The sequence below is a fragment of the Syngnathoides biaculeatus genome, chromosome 18, assembly GCF_019802595.1.
Source record: "Syngnathoides biaculeatus isolate LvHL_M chromosome 18, ASM1980259v1, whole genome shotgun sequence".
Lineage (NCBI taxonomy): Eukaryota > Metazoa > Chordata > Actinopteri > Syngnathiformes > Syngnathidae > Syngnathoides > Syngnathoides biaculeatus.
The window spans coordinates 9,574,145-9,593,913 of NC_084657.1; the positions used below are offsets into that span (position 1 = coordinate 9,574,145).

The 19,769-nt window shown below is 44.3% G+C and overlaps 1 protein-coding gene across 1 annotated transcript in view; it reads right to left on the reverse strand.

The window, feature by feature from the left end:
- Positions 1–17,629, reverse strand: part of nlgn2b (neuroligin 2b) — a 55,068-nt gene extending 37,439 nt beyond the window's left edge. The window contains exons 1-2 of the mRNA XM_061803736.1: positions 17,345–17,629; positions 4–736 (exon numbers count right to left, since the gene is read on the reverse strand). Of these exons, the coding sequence (XP_061659720.1) occupies positions 4–517 (514 nt within the window). The 5' untranslated portion in view covers positions 518–736; positions 17,345–17,629. The remainder of the gene's footprint in view (positions 1–3; positions 737–17,344) is intronic.
- Between the last annotated feature and the right edge of the window lie 2,140 nt (positions 17,630–19,769).

The following is a 19,769-nucleotide window of genomic DNA, read 5'->3' on the forward strand; positions in this document are numbered from 1 at the left end:
CACCGTCCTCTGTCGGTACGTAGATGTTGAGGTAGAGGCAGTCCTCGCTCTGGTTCTGAACGTAGGTGGCTGCAGCGTCCAGATTGTCTGTGAACCATACAGGCAGCATGATTTCGGGTAAGACCCCGTGAACGTTTTGGGGACACACGGGGGCAAAGTGGGTGGCGTTACGGATCTCCTGCCAGGAGCCCGGAGCCTCCGGCGGCTGGAAACGGCGCTCCCCGACGGGCGCGGTGGCGTAGGGTACTCCCAAGTATTGTTCCACAGGACCCAAGATCTCATTGTTGAGCTCTCTTCTGATACCACGGATTTTTCCATAGCCGGTGGATACGACGGGGTTTTTGTCCACTCGTTGACACGAGGAGAGGGTCAGGTGTAGGACCAGCCACAAGAGCCAAACCAGACAGGGCTTAGCGTTCTGTTGAGGGCTACGTTGACGATTGCCACCAAAGCCTTGGTGGCTGGCAGCATTGAGAGGAAAAAACAACATGTCCAAAATAAAAGCTCCTTCGGTCATCTCAATAAAACATCGGCTTGACGATCACAGATTGACAGTCATAAGGGAGAGCTCGGAAAGAAGGGGATCTTTGTAAAGGGACAGGTTAATAGTTTTCCTCGAGCGGAACGGTGCTGCGGTTGTTTTGGTAGCATTCTCAGTTTGAGCCCGCAGGCTCGTCCGTCTTCCTCTTTGGATCTCTTGATGGGTCCAACGCAGCGGTCAGGAAGGCAATCGCACCTACGAAGACAGGAAGGGTTCAAGGAGTCAGTGGATGCCAGTCGGGGGCTAACGCTACCTAAATGCAAAATAAGAGCAATCTTGAACAAAATGATTTTCACATTTGTCTCGGCTTGTTCGGGGAAAAGGAATCAACAACAATCCCCAACAGGAACTCGGAGGATGTCGTGTCAGTTGAGCAGCAACGATCTAATGTGGAAACGTCTGCTCAAAGACAAACGAGACACATTTGCAATCGGCTTTCGTACTTGCAGAGTTTCTCCTGTTTTGAGCGAGATTGGGATGCATCGACTGTAAATTGCGGTCAATATATGAGTGCAAATATAATGGCACAGATTGCACTTCAAAATAATTCAGAATTGTGATTTCTTGATTTTGTTTTACGTTCTAGAGAACGAAACCCACCCTGGCCAGTGAGTCTGAAACGACTTGTTTCCCAAGCGGATGTTTATGTGGTTTTACCGCCGTAACATTTGGGAATACATTTTATTACATCATATTGTTTGATTGATTGATCGATTTATTGATTTATATCACGTCATATTATCTCTCCTGGCGACTCCACGGCACAGAACCGAAATCTTCCACACCTTACTTGGGTTGCGGTCGCGCTGCAGTCTACCCGAGCTGACTTTAGGAGAAAAGAGGCCGTCTACACCCTGGATCGGTTGGCAGCCCATCGCAAAGAAACTAAATAAGCCGAATAAATAAGAGTGTATAAATACAGCCTTTTAAAAGCGGCCTTTCAGGGATCGGGCCCGTGTCAGTTCCTTTCCCTCACAACTCAGTTCAGTTGGTTCTTGCTCACACATTATTACAGACGAACGGGCAGTGCTTATCTCGCTCTGGCTTCGGAGACAGAGCCGTTTAGGTGTGATAAAGGCTTTATGTGGTACTCGCATTTGGTTGAATGCCACATGATACCTCCATCCTGTTCAAGCCCACAATATCCACTCTTCCCCCGCCATGCCGCACACACACGGGGGATGGCAGGGAAATAAAGCTGAAAGATGGCGTGCGGGGCGCTGCAGGAGGCTCGAATTAGTGATGTGCCTGCAAATCTGTCTCGTTACAAAAAAAACAGAAACGAGTTTTCTGGGGAAAAAAAAATGTGGTTATTAAGGGCCACGTGAGTTATTTGTCACGGACCCTCGGTGGTAAAACTTGCAAAGGCATTCAAGAAGCGTTTTTAGCCTTCAGTTGCTTACAAAATGGATTGTTCGAAAAACAAAAAGTCACTCATTGGATTTTCTTGACTAACCTGAATAAATGACTAGATTAAAATTGAGGAATTAGAGTTCGGCACATTAACCCACTTGACAACGATCATTTATGCAATGACAAAATGGATACAAAGTGAACATGCCGCTTGTTAGATTTTGTTCTTTGGATGCTTGTGAACAAATTACGCAATCGGCATGTTGACAAATTGAGTGCGTCCAAAATTTTCAACCATATTCAAGCCAATGTTTGACTTTCTTTTGTCCGGCAATTACTGGTCAGTCTGCATTATCATTGTAGCCTAGTTAAGCCCCCATAATCTTCTGGACGGATACAATTTAGGCCAAGGTCAGAGCACCTTTAACAATTCCAGTAGGATTCAAAACGCTAGCCGCACATTTGCAACGTTTGATAGTCCACAACGTGCGATCGTGTGACTATTGTGTTCCTGAAATCGAGCGGCAATGATGATGGCACACACGTTCCAACAAGGCGTGATTGATGTTACGTGACGGCAAAGTCTATTGTCATCCCAAATTGGCGTTTTTGCAACCTTTTACTTGCCACTTTGAATGGTCGTCACCTCGCATCCCTCACATCAGTTCGAACATCCGAAACCGGCTGAACCGGCACTAAACTTCCATCTTTGCACATTAAACGGAATAAGCGGACACCCAATTCTCCGGTACCGCTTTATATGAACGGCGGCACTGTCAGCCGAAGCCGCACGAGAGGGTAATATCTCCCGGCGACCGGGACACTTTTATGGCCGTGTATAAATGGAACAGTCAAAGTAGTTTGGGACAAACTTTGCAGAATGGGAGCGTCACATGAAAATGCTTGCCTTGGGAGCCTCGACTGCTTTGTTTCTGCAATGGATCTTCAAAGCGCAAGTACCGCTGTCAAAGACGCTCTGGTCTCATAGTCAAAAAGTGTTTAGCGAGAAAATAGAAAATGACGAGAAAATATAGCTAGTATGGAGAAGTGTAACATGACATCATGTTTTCTTTTATCATTAGATACAGTACATTTTAAAGGGAAATTCCGGTGGTTTGGATTAAAAATGTATCCAATCGTTCAGTGATTCCCAAACAGTGTGCCAGGTTACATTAGTGCGCCGTGAGCGCGCTTCAGGTGTGCCGTGGGAAGTTCTCCAATTTTATGTAATTGCTAAAAGAAAAACCCCATTCAATTCCAAGAAATAATGTATCTTAATTGATCTATTTATGCCAGTGAGGCACAATGACAGAATGAACAAAAAAAAAATCCTCTTCTAATAGATTTGCAGGAAGTATATACTGTAATTAATCTATCCATATTTGGTGACATTTACTTTCGTTGGTGTGCCGTGGGATTTTTCAATTGTAAAATATGTGCCTTGGCTCTATAAAGGTTGGAAATCACTGCAATATGTCATGTAATATGTACTCTATCTTGAAAATGTGATGTTAATCCTCTCTCATCTAATGGTGTTTTGAGTAGATTTTTATCGAAAATTAGGAATTTTCAGGGGCGTCGCCATTTTGCCGAGTCACCTGACCTACGGGCACGGATGTGACGCATTACGTGCCGCACCAAAGGCTCGATTACAAGGGACACGATCATGGTTGCTCCGGAGCTCGCCCGTCAGACTTCCCGTTATTCCCGTCCGAAGAAGCATCTAAAAATTCTACATTATTTACAGCCACAGGTTGAAATCTGTACAGAAGTATTCCTGCGTCTTCCCGATCAACCGATGCTGCTATTTCTTCATCAGATGAGGATAAATCCGAGAAATCAGCGCTGGGCATAATGATCTCCCACGTAATCGGGCCTTTGGTGCGGCACGTAATGCGTCACATCCGCGCACGTAGGTCAGGTGACCCGCCAAAATGGCGGCGCCCCTGAAAATTCGTAATTGTCGATAAAAATCTTCTCAAAACCTCATTAAAAGAGAGACGATTAACAGATTTTCGAGATACAGCACATATAAACATGACCTATTGGATACGTTCTTAATCCAAACCACCGGAATTTCCCTTTAAAGTTTCGCTGTTGTCCGACAGTGTGACATGTCGCCCTAATATTTTACAGCCCCACTTTGACTTGAAAGAGTGCTCTTGAGCAACATCATAAAGTGGCCTCACGTATGCAGAAGCTTTTAAGGCACGTGCAAGACCAGCAGGGGGGAACCTGAATAACTTACGTTTGCTAAATATGTCAAATGCGAGTCCCCTGTGTCAGATGCATGATATATATATATATATATATATATATATAAGAAAAAGCTACTTTAGCCGGCAAGCTAGCAGAATGCTTATTCCGAAAATAGCAAAAATTTGGATTTACATTCAAAATGGGCCAAATTAAAAAACGTCATTTAACTTGCTGTAAAGTGCGTTATGTGTCCGCGTCAGACTGGATTGATGACACACTTGCGGGCGATACAATGTGCATTCTGCAAAACATGCACAAACATTGTTCTGGCGAAATGCACTGTCCACATCTTTTTTTTTTGGATAAATTGATAATAATGTGAGAACCCCAAAAAATGTTCAGTCACCTATTAGATTGTTCAAAGCCACAAAGAAAAGAAATGATGGCAACGTTTCTGTTCAAAGTTATGCAGCATGTGGGGACTGAAGTGCTTCCAAACTGGTGAAGGGCTGCAAGGGGCTAAGAGGCAAAGATTTGCCAGACATGATTAATTTAGCTTTTAAACATAACTTCATTTCATCCCTGCTGAGAGGATACTGGAGATGTGCCGTCATATTTTCTTTCAAGATGAGGTTATGCAAACAATGAGTCAACAGTGTTATTAAGGTTGCTACACATAGCGCAGCTTAAACTACAAGTTTGAGAGTCATATTTAAAAAAACAAAATGAAGTTATTCAACGGGGGGAGGAGGGGGGATATGCTGTCAACTGTGCAGGCAACGGGAGTGACAGACAATTCAATTGAGAAGGATTTCTCATTGAATTATTCAGAATAACAAAACAACAGCACGCTTCCGACGTTGCGTGAATAAAAGTTTATAAAGTTAGCGTTGTGATGGATCTGCTGTGCAAGAAATTGAGAGCCCTGACCTCAACCCCGCCAAACGCATTTGCTCTGAACGAGAACGGAAACTGGAAGCTTCTCGTTTGGCAAGTTAACCCAAACACCTTGCAGGTGTGGCTCATCAAGATGACGACTACATGATTATGATTATTGCACAGGTGTGTGTATGTTCGGCCGTCCACAATAAAAGGCCACCCGAGAAAGTGCACTCGTACTCATTGTGCTGATGAGTATGTAGCGCTTCTCAAGTATAAAATACTTTGACGAGAAGTGACAAACCTGTGTTCTTTCCTCAAAATCAAAATTAGGAACCAATCAATTAACTTCATGGTAATTACTCTAAACTTCCATTACAACTTTCCTTGTTTCACTTATTCCCTCTCAAAAGGTCTCTGAAATAACATTGCCCCTTTACGAGTTATCCTCATTTAAATAACCAAACTACCAAATAAACTCCCCACTTTTCAAATCCTCCCTCAACACGTCACTTCCTGTCCTTCTCAAACATTGGTTACAACAATAACAATGACAAACTAAAGTATTTCTTTTCACAAATTAATCAGACACTTAAGTACAAATCCCTCAAAAGAAAATTCACCACACACTTTCACAAATATTCCACCACCTCCACCTCGTAAAAAGAAAACCTATAACCTAATTGCTACTCTATTTATTTTAACTTTTAATGTGTTTTAATGAATTTAAAATTTTTTAACTGGGTTACAAGATGCTGCTCATTTTTGTGTTCTAGCCTGGTTCGGTTGGACGTACAAGTACTGCGAAATTATTTGGAACACCGTTGGAGGTGATTTAGAGAAGAAAAACTGAAGGTTCCAGTCAAGGGCAGTTCCTTCTAACTTAGTGCCGTCAGTGCCTACAGTAACGTCCACAAAAAAATTATGAAAGGAAAACAAGCGCTCTGTTGCTCTAAAATTATGTGCATGTTGGATTTTTAATCCCAACACGTGTTGCGTATTTTTGAATAAAATCAATGGGAAAATATTGGCGATACCCTCCGTGCTGTCGGTTGGCCAGCGAGGGCACGCGTGTTGGACTCCAGGAATCGAGCTGGGTAAACTTACAGTAAATGTGATGAGAGCTCGGCGGCTAATCCATTTTGCAGGGGAAGCTGAAGGTGAGTTGGAAATAAGATTGTGCTCATTAGATACAGGACTCACTCCAGGATCATTTATGTAAATAGTTCTGAGGAGCCTCGAGTCAGCCGCACTCACGCAGTCGGACCCATAATTATCTCTATCTTTTGGCGTGGGGCTAGCATTAATGTGATAATGAGAATGGCTTATAGTGATCAAATTGTGCGCGTACACGTGCGGAAAGTCTCACGTCACGCTAATTAATGAAGAGCCATCGAAAAACGGCTAGCCGCGTCGCCCGTCTGTCACAACACTCGTCGTCCGAGTGACCGGCGCGATGGTGTCGTCTCAGGCCGCAAGGGGTCTCGATAACGCGGCCCGGCCGCCGTGACAATGACGTCCGCGTCTCACTGTTGCTCCTTATAACGATAATGACGGCGATGCTAATCTTTTTTTTTTTTTTCCACACTTGGCACGAAAATGTGGGAGAGGGAAAAAGCCGGAGAAACACAGCAAAGCGATAAAGGGAGACTATATTGGCATGTCTGGAGGGGTGCAATTTAAAAGGAGATTTACAGGATGACATTGAATTAACTAGCTTACGTTCCTCGGGCAGGCATGTTCAATGCTAAGCCCCCCGAGCAAAACTGCAATCAGCTTTTATTCTCCAGTGTAGACTAAAGAAAAGTCAAAAAGAGACTTAGGATCTCAGACTGATTGGAAATTGAGAAGTCGCTATGTAGCGACGTAGCGACCGAACACCGGTTTGGCCTACTTTACGCGTGACCGTTGCGATGCGGCAACGGCGAGCGAGAGCCCCCGCAATCACCTCCCAAAATTGCACCGTACTCGATCTAATCTCTGGCTCGAAGCGCGGGGATGCGTCGACGCGCTCGGCTCGGCCTCCTTTGCGTTTTAGAGGTCAAACGGAACACAGAACGCTCGTTTGCCTCCGACATTAGTTGAATCCACCGACGCCCTACGTCAAACGGGTCTTTATTTACGAAGTTAGCTCGAGCAGCATTCTGCGGCGCGCTCAAACTGTTAACTAAAGTGAAAACACTCGTCAAACACCATATGGTGGTTTGTTTGTCCGACCGCATTGTAGCTCGAGGCAATTTCTGTCGCCGTCGGTGTGATCGGAACGCAAATCAAAAAAACCAAAACAATTCTGAAATGTAGCACCTACGTCCTCTTAGCAAGGTTTTATGAAAAATGCCTCCCTTCTCAAGAAAAAAAATAGATAAATGAAATGTCCAGGTCATCACTGACATCAACGTGAACCGTGACTGCGACAGGCGACCGACGACCGGGTTGCGCAAGGGTGTGCTGCGGCTTTAGGAGGGCTCAGAGACCAAAGCAAATTAGCAACACTCTCATTAGCATTTGTGTCAGTCAAGTCAACTGTTCATAGTTCAAAGGAAGCCACAGAACTTTCAGAACCGTACACGCGCTCGCACAAAAACGTTTTACACGTACAACGCCCCGCACCCCCTCTAAAAAAAGAACAAAATCACAACTGGAGTGGAGTGAAGGTAAATGCAGCAAGACAATCAAACCGCAGCTGTAAAACAACCCAATGCTGGTTATCAAAGATTTTATCCTTGCAAAGTTAACAATACCCTTCAAAAAAAATAAAAACACAGTTAGGGAGATATTGACGTTTAGAATATTTTGGTCGTGGCCCTGCTCACATCTAAACAGAGCCACTTACAGTTGTGAGGTCAGCGCCAGAGAAATGCAAGCGCGAGTGCGAGGTCAAATGAGGAAAGAGGTGAGGCTCCCTTCAAAAAGATGACGAGAAGCAGATGTCAGAGGGAAAGCGAGAGGACATAACGGGCTAAACGGAGGTGTGCGCAGGAATGAGGTCGACGCGCATGCTTAAGAGGTTTGCCCGGCATGCTGACTGTCTTTGGAAATACTCAAAATGTGACATTTTGCAGCGTTTCAGCGTTTACCGTAATTTCCGGCCTACAAGCCGTGACTTTTTTCTCACGCTTTCAACCCTGCAGTTTATGCGGTGATGCGGCTAATTTGTGCAGTTTTTCCCGACGGCCGCAAGAGGGCACTCGAGTGGAATGAAACCGGTGGAATATATGTGCCGAGGAAGTGACTTTTACCGCCCCTGTTAGCGCTGTGCTAGCGTGTTGTTGTTACAATGTTGCTGGCGTGTCTCAGTGATATTTACCGGTAAGCTTTATTTTAACCGGCCCTGTTAGCGTTAGCGCCGCGCTACAGCTTTTAGGCCACGTCGATCGCGGGAAAGGGTTTCAAAAGATTGCTCTTGGTCATATTTTTTGATATGACAAAAAAAAACAAAAAACAAACAACCTTATATTTGAACAGGGGTGTGTAGAATTTTTATACTGACACATGGCGTAATGTCCATACGTGGATCAGATAGCATTTGGGAACACATTATCTTAAAAAAAAATCAGATCCAATTAATTTGATGAGTTGCATTTTTTGTCATCAAAAATCTACTTTAACAAGAAACAAACCACTCCAGCCTTTAATAAACTGAACCTGTCACTCAAATTTTTTTTTTTGGATCTAAAAATATGCCCCCCTTTGTATGTTTCTTATTGTATATTTTCAGCTCCTTCGTCACACATCAAGGTGCCGACGTGACTCACGATGACTCATTATTTATTTCTTTGTTACGACGAGAAGCACCTCACGATGTGGCCGCCGAGTCTTTTTGCACGAGATAAGATGAACAAAAAAAAAAATGTATCGATGCAACTGTGGTGCAATATTGTTTAAATACGGAGAGCAATTCCCCTCGCGCAGCCGTTCGACGTGAGCCGTTCAGACGTTCTCTCGCGATCTGAGCCGACGGGTCCCGCGGGCTCGCGTAAGCTCGACAAAGGCAAATAAATAACACAACTACAGTAAGATGTAAACAGCGGCGGCGGACTGGCACGATTTTTAGAGACAATTTACATTTGCTCTTTTCGAATATTTAATGTGGCTTCACAAGTTGCATTGTTTATTTGCAGCGTGCAAGAAGAAAATCCAGCGCAAACGTGTCGGCTTGACCGAATGTGTGTCAGTCAGGCAAAACGGCTACTCCGTCGACGCTTGGAAACAAACGCCGGCGCTTCCGTTTTGATCAAAGTGGGTCTTCTCTGATGTTCGTGAAGTTAATCCTGGCTATGATTCCGAGAAAAATTCAAGTTATTGGCAAGAAAGAAGCCGACGTTTGGCGCGGCTACGTTTCGGAGGCGGGACTTCGAATTCAGAATGGCTGGCAACCAGTCGCGCTCCATTATTTACATCACTTTATTAACCAAAGTAATTTAGTGTAATGTTATGCTTTTAAAAAAAATATGTACCATTTTTTTAATTCTTGCAATTAGAGACAACTCGAAAAACACCTTTTTGCGATTCGGTTATGCTCATTCATGTTCATTAATTGTCTGAGTTGGAATAAAGTATAACACGAAAGAATAAAAACTCAACCTTTTCTGAAAGCCAAACATATTTTTCGACTGCACGAACGGTCGGCACATTTGACGACGTCAACGCAGAGACGGACGGGTCGGATCACCTCGGCACGTTAGCGGCCTATCGGGAATGTAAATCGACATTGGGGTCAGCCTCACTTTTAAGGATTCCAATTTGAAAGACGTAGCTCAGACGACTGAAAATAATAATGATAATAATGACACACACACACAATGACTTTGTGCCGTTGTGTCGACCAAGCCCGCAAGTGCTGACGAGCACGTGTGCAGATATGGCGTGCATTGAGTACTTATTTACTGTTTGTCAGAAGCAATTATTCCCTCCCCCCTCGTAGTTATGACTGCGTTGTAACAACGAGAGCGGCATAACAAAAGGATCTAACCCGGTCCGCAATGCTTTCTGAACCTTAATAAAACCTCATCCCTGGCAGTAATGAGAAATTCAATTAATGCGTTGTACCGCCGTTATTTATTTAACCAGGCTGAACAACATCACGATGAAGATTTATCGATTTTGCATTGTCATAAGAAAATAAACAAAACAAATCATACTTACACATCCTGGAATAAGGGAGGAATTTTATCTGCACCGTGAGTGCGGTCGACGCAGTTTATTTAATACTTAGGGTCCGACGTTGACTCATTTTTCATAGACACTTGTGCCATTAAATTATTATGTTTGAGGAAATTAAGTGAAATAAAAATATGACGCTCTGTTTTTTCGGGTGAGGTTTTTGCACACGTTGTTTCTCCATCCACACTTAAATTAAAAAATTGGTAAAATCAAGTTTGCCAGGTGAGCTTCATATTAATTAGCAAGTCACATATTTTACGTAGAAGCAGGAAAAATAAAGTAATTTCTGGTGCCTGATGGGGAAAAAATAACGGAAGTTCCAACTGACTAGAAAAAAAGTAAATAGACCAATTTGAGTGAGGCTACTAATAAATAATTAATTTTTTGTGATTTTTTTTAGTTTGTATTTACTTATCTTTTTTAAAAAGTTACTTTTGGGCATGCTCACTTCCTTTCAAAATACTGAATTTGAAAATATTTGCCATTCTCTTAGCCTAAAAGGTTAAAACATGTTACAGTTATGGCTAAAAACATATTTAGCCATGGATGAATAAAATTACTTTTTTTTTTTTAACCTCCCTGACTGACATATGAGACTAAACGTTTTCTGTTTTAGGTCAATTAAGAGTACCAAAATGATTTTTTATTTGCCAAATGCTAGAGAAGGATTATTATTATTATTAGACAATTACAGGCTGTATCTAATAGACATGTTAATAATATAATGTTTTTAGCCATAACTGTCAATCTCATGGTTGTTGCAAAGGAGCGCTGGCTTTTCTTGATGATATCCACTCACTCTAAAGCTGTGGAATTAAAGGAGTGTGGATGATTTCATTATTTATTCGACTACTTCAGTTATGGCTCGTACATACGGGACATGCGCAAAAAAATTTCCCGTGCTGCTCCGACCCCCCCACGGCCCCACAAAATGGTGAGCATCGGGGTATCTGTTAGCTTTTGGCGCCTGAAATACAACTTTGGGCAAGAGCTTTGCAAACTAGTTACAATACACACACACACACACACACACACACACACACACACACACACACACACACACACACACACACACACACACACACACACACAAATTATATAGAATATCACAATACTATCAAAAAATGGCACATATGGCGACAAAAGAAGAATCTCCAAGGGGACAGTTGAGGCTTTCAAATGTGACTACAGTTCAACTAAAACAGATTTTTTTGTTGACATTTATTGCATTTGCAAGGAAAAAAAAATAAATAACAGGTTGTGTTGTTTCTGATTGGTGCTTACATTTCCCGCCTTATTGTTTTCATAACTTTTGTTTGTAAGCTCAACAATTCCACTAATCGCGTTTGCCGAGCTTGCCGCAACGCGCGCCCCATCGCGCCTCGCGTTCTATACTTTTAACGGACGCACCAATCATTCAAGCCCCATGAATTAAACTCAGCAAATCCCAGGCCGCCTCTCCTAATATAATCATCCATAACGCATTTCACCCCCAATTAGGAGAAATTGATTTTGCTAAGCACATCAGAGGTAATATTGTAAAAGTGCCCGGTTGTCTGTGGGAAGAATATTTCTTTATTTTTTAACAAGATATGGGACCGTGTGTTTCACTTCAATTATCGTGCGGTTGAAGCGCTTTTCGGGTCGCCGGGCGGAAATATGATCCAGCTTTACATTTCTCATCTACTCATTTACCAAATTTGCACAACTGGGGGGGAGGGGGCGGGGGGGTAAGAGGATTCATTTGTACAATTTACTGCAAAGTCATCATAGGAGACAACATGAAGGGACGGTGGAATGCCAACTATTACAATACATAACACAATCTCCATCCATCCATTTTCTTAGGTGCTTATCCTCACGAGGGTCGCGGCGAGTGCCAGAGCCTATCCCAGCTGTCAACGGGCAGGAGGCGGGGTACACCCCAAACTGATTCCCAGCCAATCGCAGGGCGCATGGGGAGAAACAGCCGCACTCACAATCACACCTTGGGGCAATTTAGAGTGTCCAATTAATAATGTTGCATGTTTTTGGGGATGTGGGAGGAAACCGGCGTACCTGGAGAAAAGCCACCCAGGCACGGGGAGAACATGCAAACTCCACACAGGCGAGTCCGGCATTGAACCCCGGACCCCAGAACTGTGAGGCCAACCCTTTCCAGCTGTTCCACCGTGCCGCCAGATAACACAATACATTTTTCCAAAAGCAGAATTATGACAACGTGTCTAACTAAAATGTATCGCGTAGATCAGAGGTGCCAAACTCATTTTTCTCGAGGGCCACATTGTTGTTCTGGTTTCCCTCAGTGGGGTGCTATGACTGTGCAACAAAAATATCTAATCAACTCATCATATTTACATCAATTTATGAATTTGTTTTGGAATTAGAAATCAAAGGTCATGTGTTTTTTGACTATTCACGTTTGGTAACACAAAAATTATTGTAATAAATCAGCTTGATCATTTTGATATGACACTTTGAATTTTTTTTTTTACCAGAATGATGGAAATTGACACTCGAGATTTGGCTCCGCGGGCCACGTGTCATCATGTGGCGGGCCAGAACTGGGCCCCGGGCCTCGAGTTTGCCACCTGTGGTGGAGATCATAAATTTCTGCCCGTGTCCAGATCAGATGCACTGCGCGCCCAAGTTAAATCTGAATTATGAGTGAACCGCCGATCAAATACACGAGCAGAAGACATAATTTTGCGGTCTCCAATAGTATCCAGCCGATGGCGCTGTGTCTTTTTCCATCCTCTCCAGTGTGCGATTTATATTTAATGCAGAGCAGCGCCAGCGTTGACGTCTGTCTGAATAAATTATTTTTCACAGAGCAGACATAATTACGCACTTGTGCTTGCGCCCTCTGAACTCTGCCCGTGACCTGACCGACTTTAAGATAATTTCGCCAGTTCCCTTCGATCAATGTCGCGAGAAAAGTACTTTTGTTGTCAAGTTTTGGAACCAAAGAATACATAGAATACTGTATTGTGTCCTGGTATGTAGTCCACATAAGTACTTCCTCAGTGGTGGGTTCCAGCCGTCCGTTCCATATCATACCAGCGTCGACTTATCGAGTTTGCGATAACTGGCCACCCCCACCCCAAAAGCTTTCATTATCACAGCTGCTGAATGAATCACGTCTGACGTCTTCAGCGCAAAGCTGCATTTTTATTTTTTGTGTGTTTTTTTTTTTTTTTTGGGGGTGGTGGTGTGATATTCTTTCCAGGCATCATTTATTCCGGTTTTACCTCCCGGATGTTTGTTTTGGGATGTTGTTGAAAACAGGTTACGCAACGCGGTTCCCATGGCGCTCGGACTGAAGCTTCTCCAGCTTCACTTAGCTCACACGTAACGGGTCGGGTCAAGCGCTCCCGCTTTTCTCTTCCTTTTTTTGCTCTCCTCCGTGGCTTGACTGAGAGCCGGGTCAGATCCTTGATTTTTTTTTTTTTTGGACTCAGCATCGAAGCGTGCATATTTCCATATCCTCAATTAATTCAGCATATATAGTTTGCTTTTAAAAAAAAGACGATGAAATGGAGAGTTGCCCGCAGAAACGATGATGCAGGACCTGCAACTAATTTTGCATCCGCCGATAGCGTCAGCTTCACAGTTCTGAGGACCTGGGTTCGATCCCGGCCCCGCCTGTGCGGAGCTTGCATGTTGTCCCTGTGCCTGCGTGGGTTTCCTCCCACATCCCAAAAACACGCAACAATAATCGGACACTCTAAATTGCCCCTAGGTGTGATTGTGAGTGCGGCTGTTTGTCTCTATGCGCCCTGCGATTGGCCGGCGACCAGTTCAGGGCGTACCCTGCCTCCTGTCCGTTGACACCTGCGATTGGCTCCAGAACTCCCTGTGACCCTTGTGAGGATAAGCGGCTTAGAAAATGCTTGGAATTTACTGGTCCCTGTGTGGGTTTTCTCCGGGCACTCCAGTTTCCTCCCACATTCCAAAAACATGCAACAATAATTGGACACTCTAAATTGCCCCTAGGTGTGATTGTGAGTGCGGCTGTTTGTTTGTCTCTATGTGCCGTGCGATTGGCCAGCCACCAGTTCAGGGTGTGCGCCGCCTCCTGCCCGTTGACAGCTGGGATAGGCTCCGGCGCTCCACGCGACCCTGGTGAGGATAAGCGTCTACGAAAATGGATGGATGGATGATAATTATGTGAGCTTAAAGGAAATGGAATATTCTTTTACGAATGCCCTTGACAGCCCACCAAGTGGTCACGTGAGGACTCCCGTCGACTTTCTCGATTCTCGATCCACACGCCGTGCGCACGAGCCAACAGACGCGGCGTTGAGTGACGGGCCCACAACTCCGAGCGATGTGACATTTACTTCGGAGATGACGGGAGGAGGGGGTGGACCCAGAAGCACCGACAAAAAAAAAAAAAAAAAAAACAGCATCGCTCTCATCAAGTCTCTCAGTCGCTGTATCAGAATACTGGATGGGACAAGATTAGCACACATAACCGCGGCCTTCTCTTATTATGAAAGAATTCACCAGAACCTCGCTCTCGTTGACCAAAATGGAATAGAATCCCAATTGTTGTCGCTGACCAAACCTGGATCCGTCCTACGACGGTTTTAGGACAAAATAACTCGTGTCAGAAAGGCACAGCAAAGAGGGCGAATCGTGAAGAAGAAGGAGAAAATGTGATCCGGGATTGCAAAGCGTGACATGTCGCCATGGCGAAATGTGTAACAATGGCGGTCAAACTGGGGGTTTACTCAAAATTAGCCATTAGCCACGCGACAAACATCATCCTCTCTTCCTGGAAAAGTCACACGTATGGAAAGTACCATTTTTTCAGTAACGTGAGCATTGCTCCCCCCATGCAAATTCCCCTCAAATTGCACCCAACAACAACAACATGTTCCAAAAAGATGGCGTCCGTGGTGCTTTGAAAAGCTACTGTAAATATGATTTTAACGGGACGTTGTGTTGCAAAGCTGGAAAGTCCAAAATTTCCGGTCCACTTCAAGTCGGAGCAATCTCGGGACGAACTTCATGCGGTCGACTGACATCAATTAACGTCGGCAGTGTCCAATGACAAGCAGTAAAAATAAATATTGAAATAGCAGATTCTACAAGATTCACGATTCATTTTCAACAATTCACGTTTGGTAACACTTTCAGATTTTAATATATGACAAATTTTTAATTTTGGTATAGATTTTTTTTTTTTTACAAGAATCATGGAAATTGACACTCGAGATTTGGCTTCGCGGGCCACATAATATCATGTGGCGGACCAGAACTGGCCCGCGGGCCTTGAGTTTGACACCTGCATGGAATCTCGCAGGGCGGCACTTGTGGACGACTGCCCGAAGACAGCACTCCCACCACCCTTGTGAGGATAAGCAGCTCGGATAACGGATATTACACTGTAGTTACTTGGTAAAAAGCCAGCCCCCCCCCCCCAAAAAAAGCAAATAGTAGCTAACTGTGCTAATTTTGGTTGGGGACATTTCGAGGTCATAATCTGTTAGTTCCGATTGGCATTTATGATGTCACACTTTGTCCTCATTTTGGGTCACCTGGGACATTAGGACAAATCCTTTTTCTTTAAATACAACAATACTTTGTTATATAGTTAGGATTTCATTTTTCCTTTCATGCCTCAACCATTTTAACTGATAACTTAATACACATTGTATTTTTTTTTTTTTTTATGATGCTAGTGGTTTATGTACATTCAGTGCATAACAGTCAGCAGGCCAAGAACCTAAGACAGTACACATATTTTTTTCATATCAGCACATTTTTGTCTTGTAACAAGGCTCATTGGTCCAAAAATTGAAAATTTCCATGAAAGCACACAGTTACGCAGAGAGCGGCTACGTCAAGGTCCCACTTCATCTACGATCTGCGCCTCGTTTTTGCAAAATTCACAGTATCCAACAATCAATAGCAACGCAAGAGACAAAGCTGATGAAAATTTCACACCGTCGTTGTGCGAAGTGTTTTGTTTTGCGCGTTTAAACTGGCTGCGCATCGGCGTGGGAATGGAATTAAAAACCCTGACATTTGACAAGGTTGTGCTCCCGTCTGTGTAAATAATCAATCAATAATACAAGAAACTCTCAACTTTGTGATGTGGGAGGGCAGATCACACGCGAGACACACGAGTGAATGGGTGGTCTTTTCATTTGTGTGTAACGACACATTAGTAAACACGCTATTAGCAGCACCTTGAGGGTAAAGAAGATGCTTCTTGGATTTAAAAATAAAGACGGAGATGCTCCTATTTCCAGGGCTTTTGATTCGGTCGTCAAACTGCCTCAACAGTTTCCCATTTGTACTTTTTTTTGGGGGAGGGGGGGGTTGCATATGTTATTTGTAATTATTCATTAATAACAAGTTGATCCAACGTTAGTACGAGAAAGCAAGCCACTGCGTTGAAATAAACAGCCTCCGTTTCTGACCGAGGGGGAAAAACATCTGCAATGGGAAATATACCATTTTCATCAATGAGCTGTCAGAACAGAGGTCTTGTTGTCTTGTCTCCCATCAAGCGAGCCCTGGCCGACCACCGCTGAATATTAATGGAGCCCTCCCCGGGTCATCGGCGAGAGTGCGTTTAATTCCATGTCTGGATCTTGTAGGACACTGGCTTTGTGGATGCGAATGTGTGCTTCCACTGTGTCACTCAGCGAGTTTTTCCATGGTTTCCACCGGAGAACACATCACCATCATCATCATCATTATCATCAACCCCATCCTCATCATCTTGACAGCTTCCTATTGATGATCGAGTCATGTGTTATGAAATAATCGGGCTGCCGCAAGCATGCTCGTTGTATATCTGCACATTGGACTTGGATTTTTTTTTTTTTAAATGAGCAGGCATCGCCTTTGCAGCGGTGGAAAATGACCGCGACTGGGTAGTGGATGCAACGCGAGTATAGCGGGCTGACACTTTATCAACAGGCGAGGCAGAGCCGAGGATCCCACGGGGGGAAAAAAAGACACGACTCGATCCGTGCAACGTGACAACAAAGTGAGCGGCGTTCCAAAAAAAAAAAAAAAAAAACAATTCCCATCGCCCGCAAACGGTGCCGGTGCGCCAAGATGGGTTCTACGTGGGCAATGTGCAAAGTCGCCAGCGGACCCGGTGTGCGGATGGCGCACTCATGAACATCCGAGATAGTCCGCAAACGTCTCACCGGGCGCTTGACGGGTGCTCGGCTTATGTCTTACCTTCAGAAGACAGCGGCGGCCCCTTTCCGAGGTGGGGGGGTGGGAGGAAAAAAAGTCCTTTTTCGTATCCTCTGGCGTTTGTAACTAGGCCATTTCTTGCGTGGACGCGATTATTTCTCAGGAGAGTTGCGGGCATTCGCACACCAGTACACCTTCCCGGGTTCCGTCCGGCGTTTCCACCCCCCACCACCCAAAAAAAAAAAGAAAAAAAAAAAAAGCACAGCAGCCTCTTCTTCCCCCTCCGCCTCCTCTCTTTCCTCTCGCACAACACGCGGATCTGGTTCAAGGTAGCATTTTCATCTCGCATTTATTATTATTATTATTTTTAGAATAGTGAAATGCCGGCGACAGAAAGGTTCGTAAAATAACAAACAAAACCCCAAAAAAAAAAAAAAAATCAACATCAAGCGGACGCGCAATGTTGCAAGCGTCGAAACTGCGCGTTGTTTGCAGTCAAGGCAGGGTTCCGTGTGTCCTCTCCGGTCCAATCATGATCCGGAACATCTGCTCCTTGCACCGGACCGACAGGGCCCCTCCAAAAATAATCATAAAAAAAGAAAGAAAAAGAAGAAAGAGCAAAAAAAAAAAAAAAATATTACACCCGGCCCCGCACCCCCGCTCTCGCCGTCTCACGGTACCGAAAGCTCAAAAAAAAAAAAAAAATACTTGATTACTGTGACAACGCTTCGGACGTTGCTGTTTTTTTTTTTTTGTAATTATTATTATTATTTTCTCAAATCGTAGCATTAATGCACATTTGAGGCTGCAGTGGTTCGACGCTCGCGGCGCGGACGCGCACGCGCTCGCAGGGACACTGCTTCAATATTTCAGCTGGTTGTCATGACGAGAAGGTCCGACGCATAACTCGGTGGCAATCTGCTGACGTCATCGTGTGAACAAAACAGTCATCACCACAGTCAATGTGGGGGGGGGGGGCGGACACAGCCGACAGGAAAGAGCAAAAAAAAAAAAAAGTTTGTTTCATCTTTCCAGAAGATGCCACAAGATCGCGGCAAAGGAAAAGACTGAAACTCCTCGAGTCCCTTCGACGTAGTTCCTTGACACCGCAACGCCACGAAATGGCAGCGAAGCACCCGCTTTGGCTCAAAAGGAGCTCCTCAAGTCACATCAATTCAGTTTAGTGCCTTTGGCACCGAGACGGCGCCAAAAGTAATTCTTCCTTTGGCTTGACCACAAAGACAAACAAAGTAGCGGAGTGTCAGTTTGATTTTGAAACCTTGTTGCGTTTGGTGACAGTAAATAAGGAGGGTCGGCCATAAATCCAGCTTCTCGCATCTTTTGGAAACAGTTGACGACTTTCTTATTTGGCGACATTTGTCTCGGAATTTTGCACCTTTTCAACTCTTTCCCCCAACCGCTAAATGCGCGGTTCTGTCAACTGCAGACTCATTGAAAGTATAAAACTTCCAATTAAAACTCTTGAGCGGGTCAAGCATCACGAAAATAACCCAAAGTTGACCGGCAGGGCGAGGAAAAGAGGAGAATCGCTTTAACGTCTGGGAGTGGCCCAATCACTCTCTGGACTGGAAACCATTTGTAAACATTTTGGAGGGACTTCAAGCTTCATCTTTCCAAGCGGCAGCCAGGAAATGTTCAGAGATTTTGAGAATTTCTGCAAGGGAGCGTGAGGCGCTGTGTGCAAACCTTGCCGACCAACAACAACAACAACATCATCTCCAAAAAGTGTCCCCAACAAGTACCGTGTCTTGGGGATCAAATACATCTTTCACTTTGCAAAATGCACACTTTCCATTCTATGATATTCATCCATGTATTTTGAAATGACATCCATTTCTACGTCCATAATCCATAAACAACCACGTAAAGTGCATTTCTTTGGAAGTGAGCAAACTTACACACACACACACAATTTTTTCCCACGCTGTAATTTTTTTTTTTTTTTTTTTAGCATTTTTAAGAAATGAATGCTCGTCACAGTTGGACCCGCCCTCAACTCGAGATTTTCAAGGGGCATTTACACACCAAAACGCGATTATTATACATTTATTTCTATTTCAATACAACAGTGCCTGTTGTTCCAAACAGTTTAGAGTATACAGAAAATTAATCCATCCATTTCCTTTGCCGCTTATCCTCACAAGGGTCGCGGGGAGCCCCAGAGCCTATCCCTGCTGTCGACGGGCAAGAGGCGGGGTACACCCTGAACTGGTCGCCGGCCAATCGCAAGGCACATAAAGACAAACAGTCGCATTCACAATCACACCTTGGGGCAATTTAGAGTGTCCAATTAATGTAGTTTTTGGAATGTGGGAGGAAACCCGAGTGCCCGGAGAAAGTCCACGCAGGCACGGGGAGAACATGCCAACTCCACACAGGTGGGTCCGGGATCGAACCCAAGACCTTAGAACTGCGAGGCCAACACTTTACCAGCTGCTACACCGTG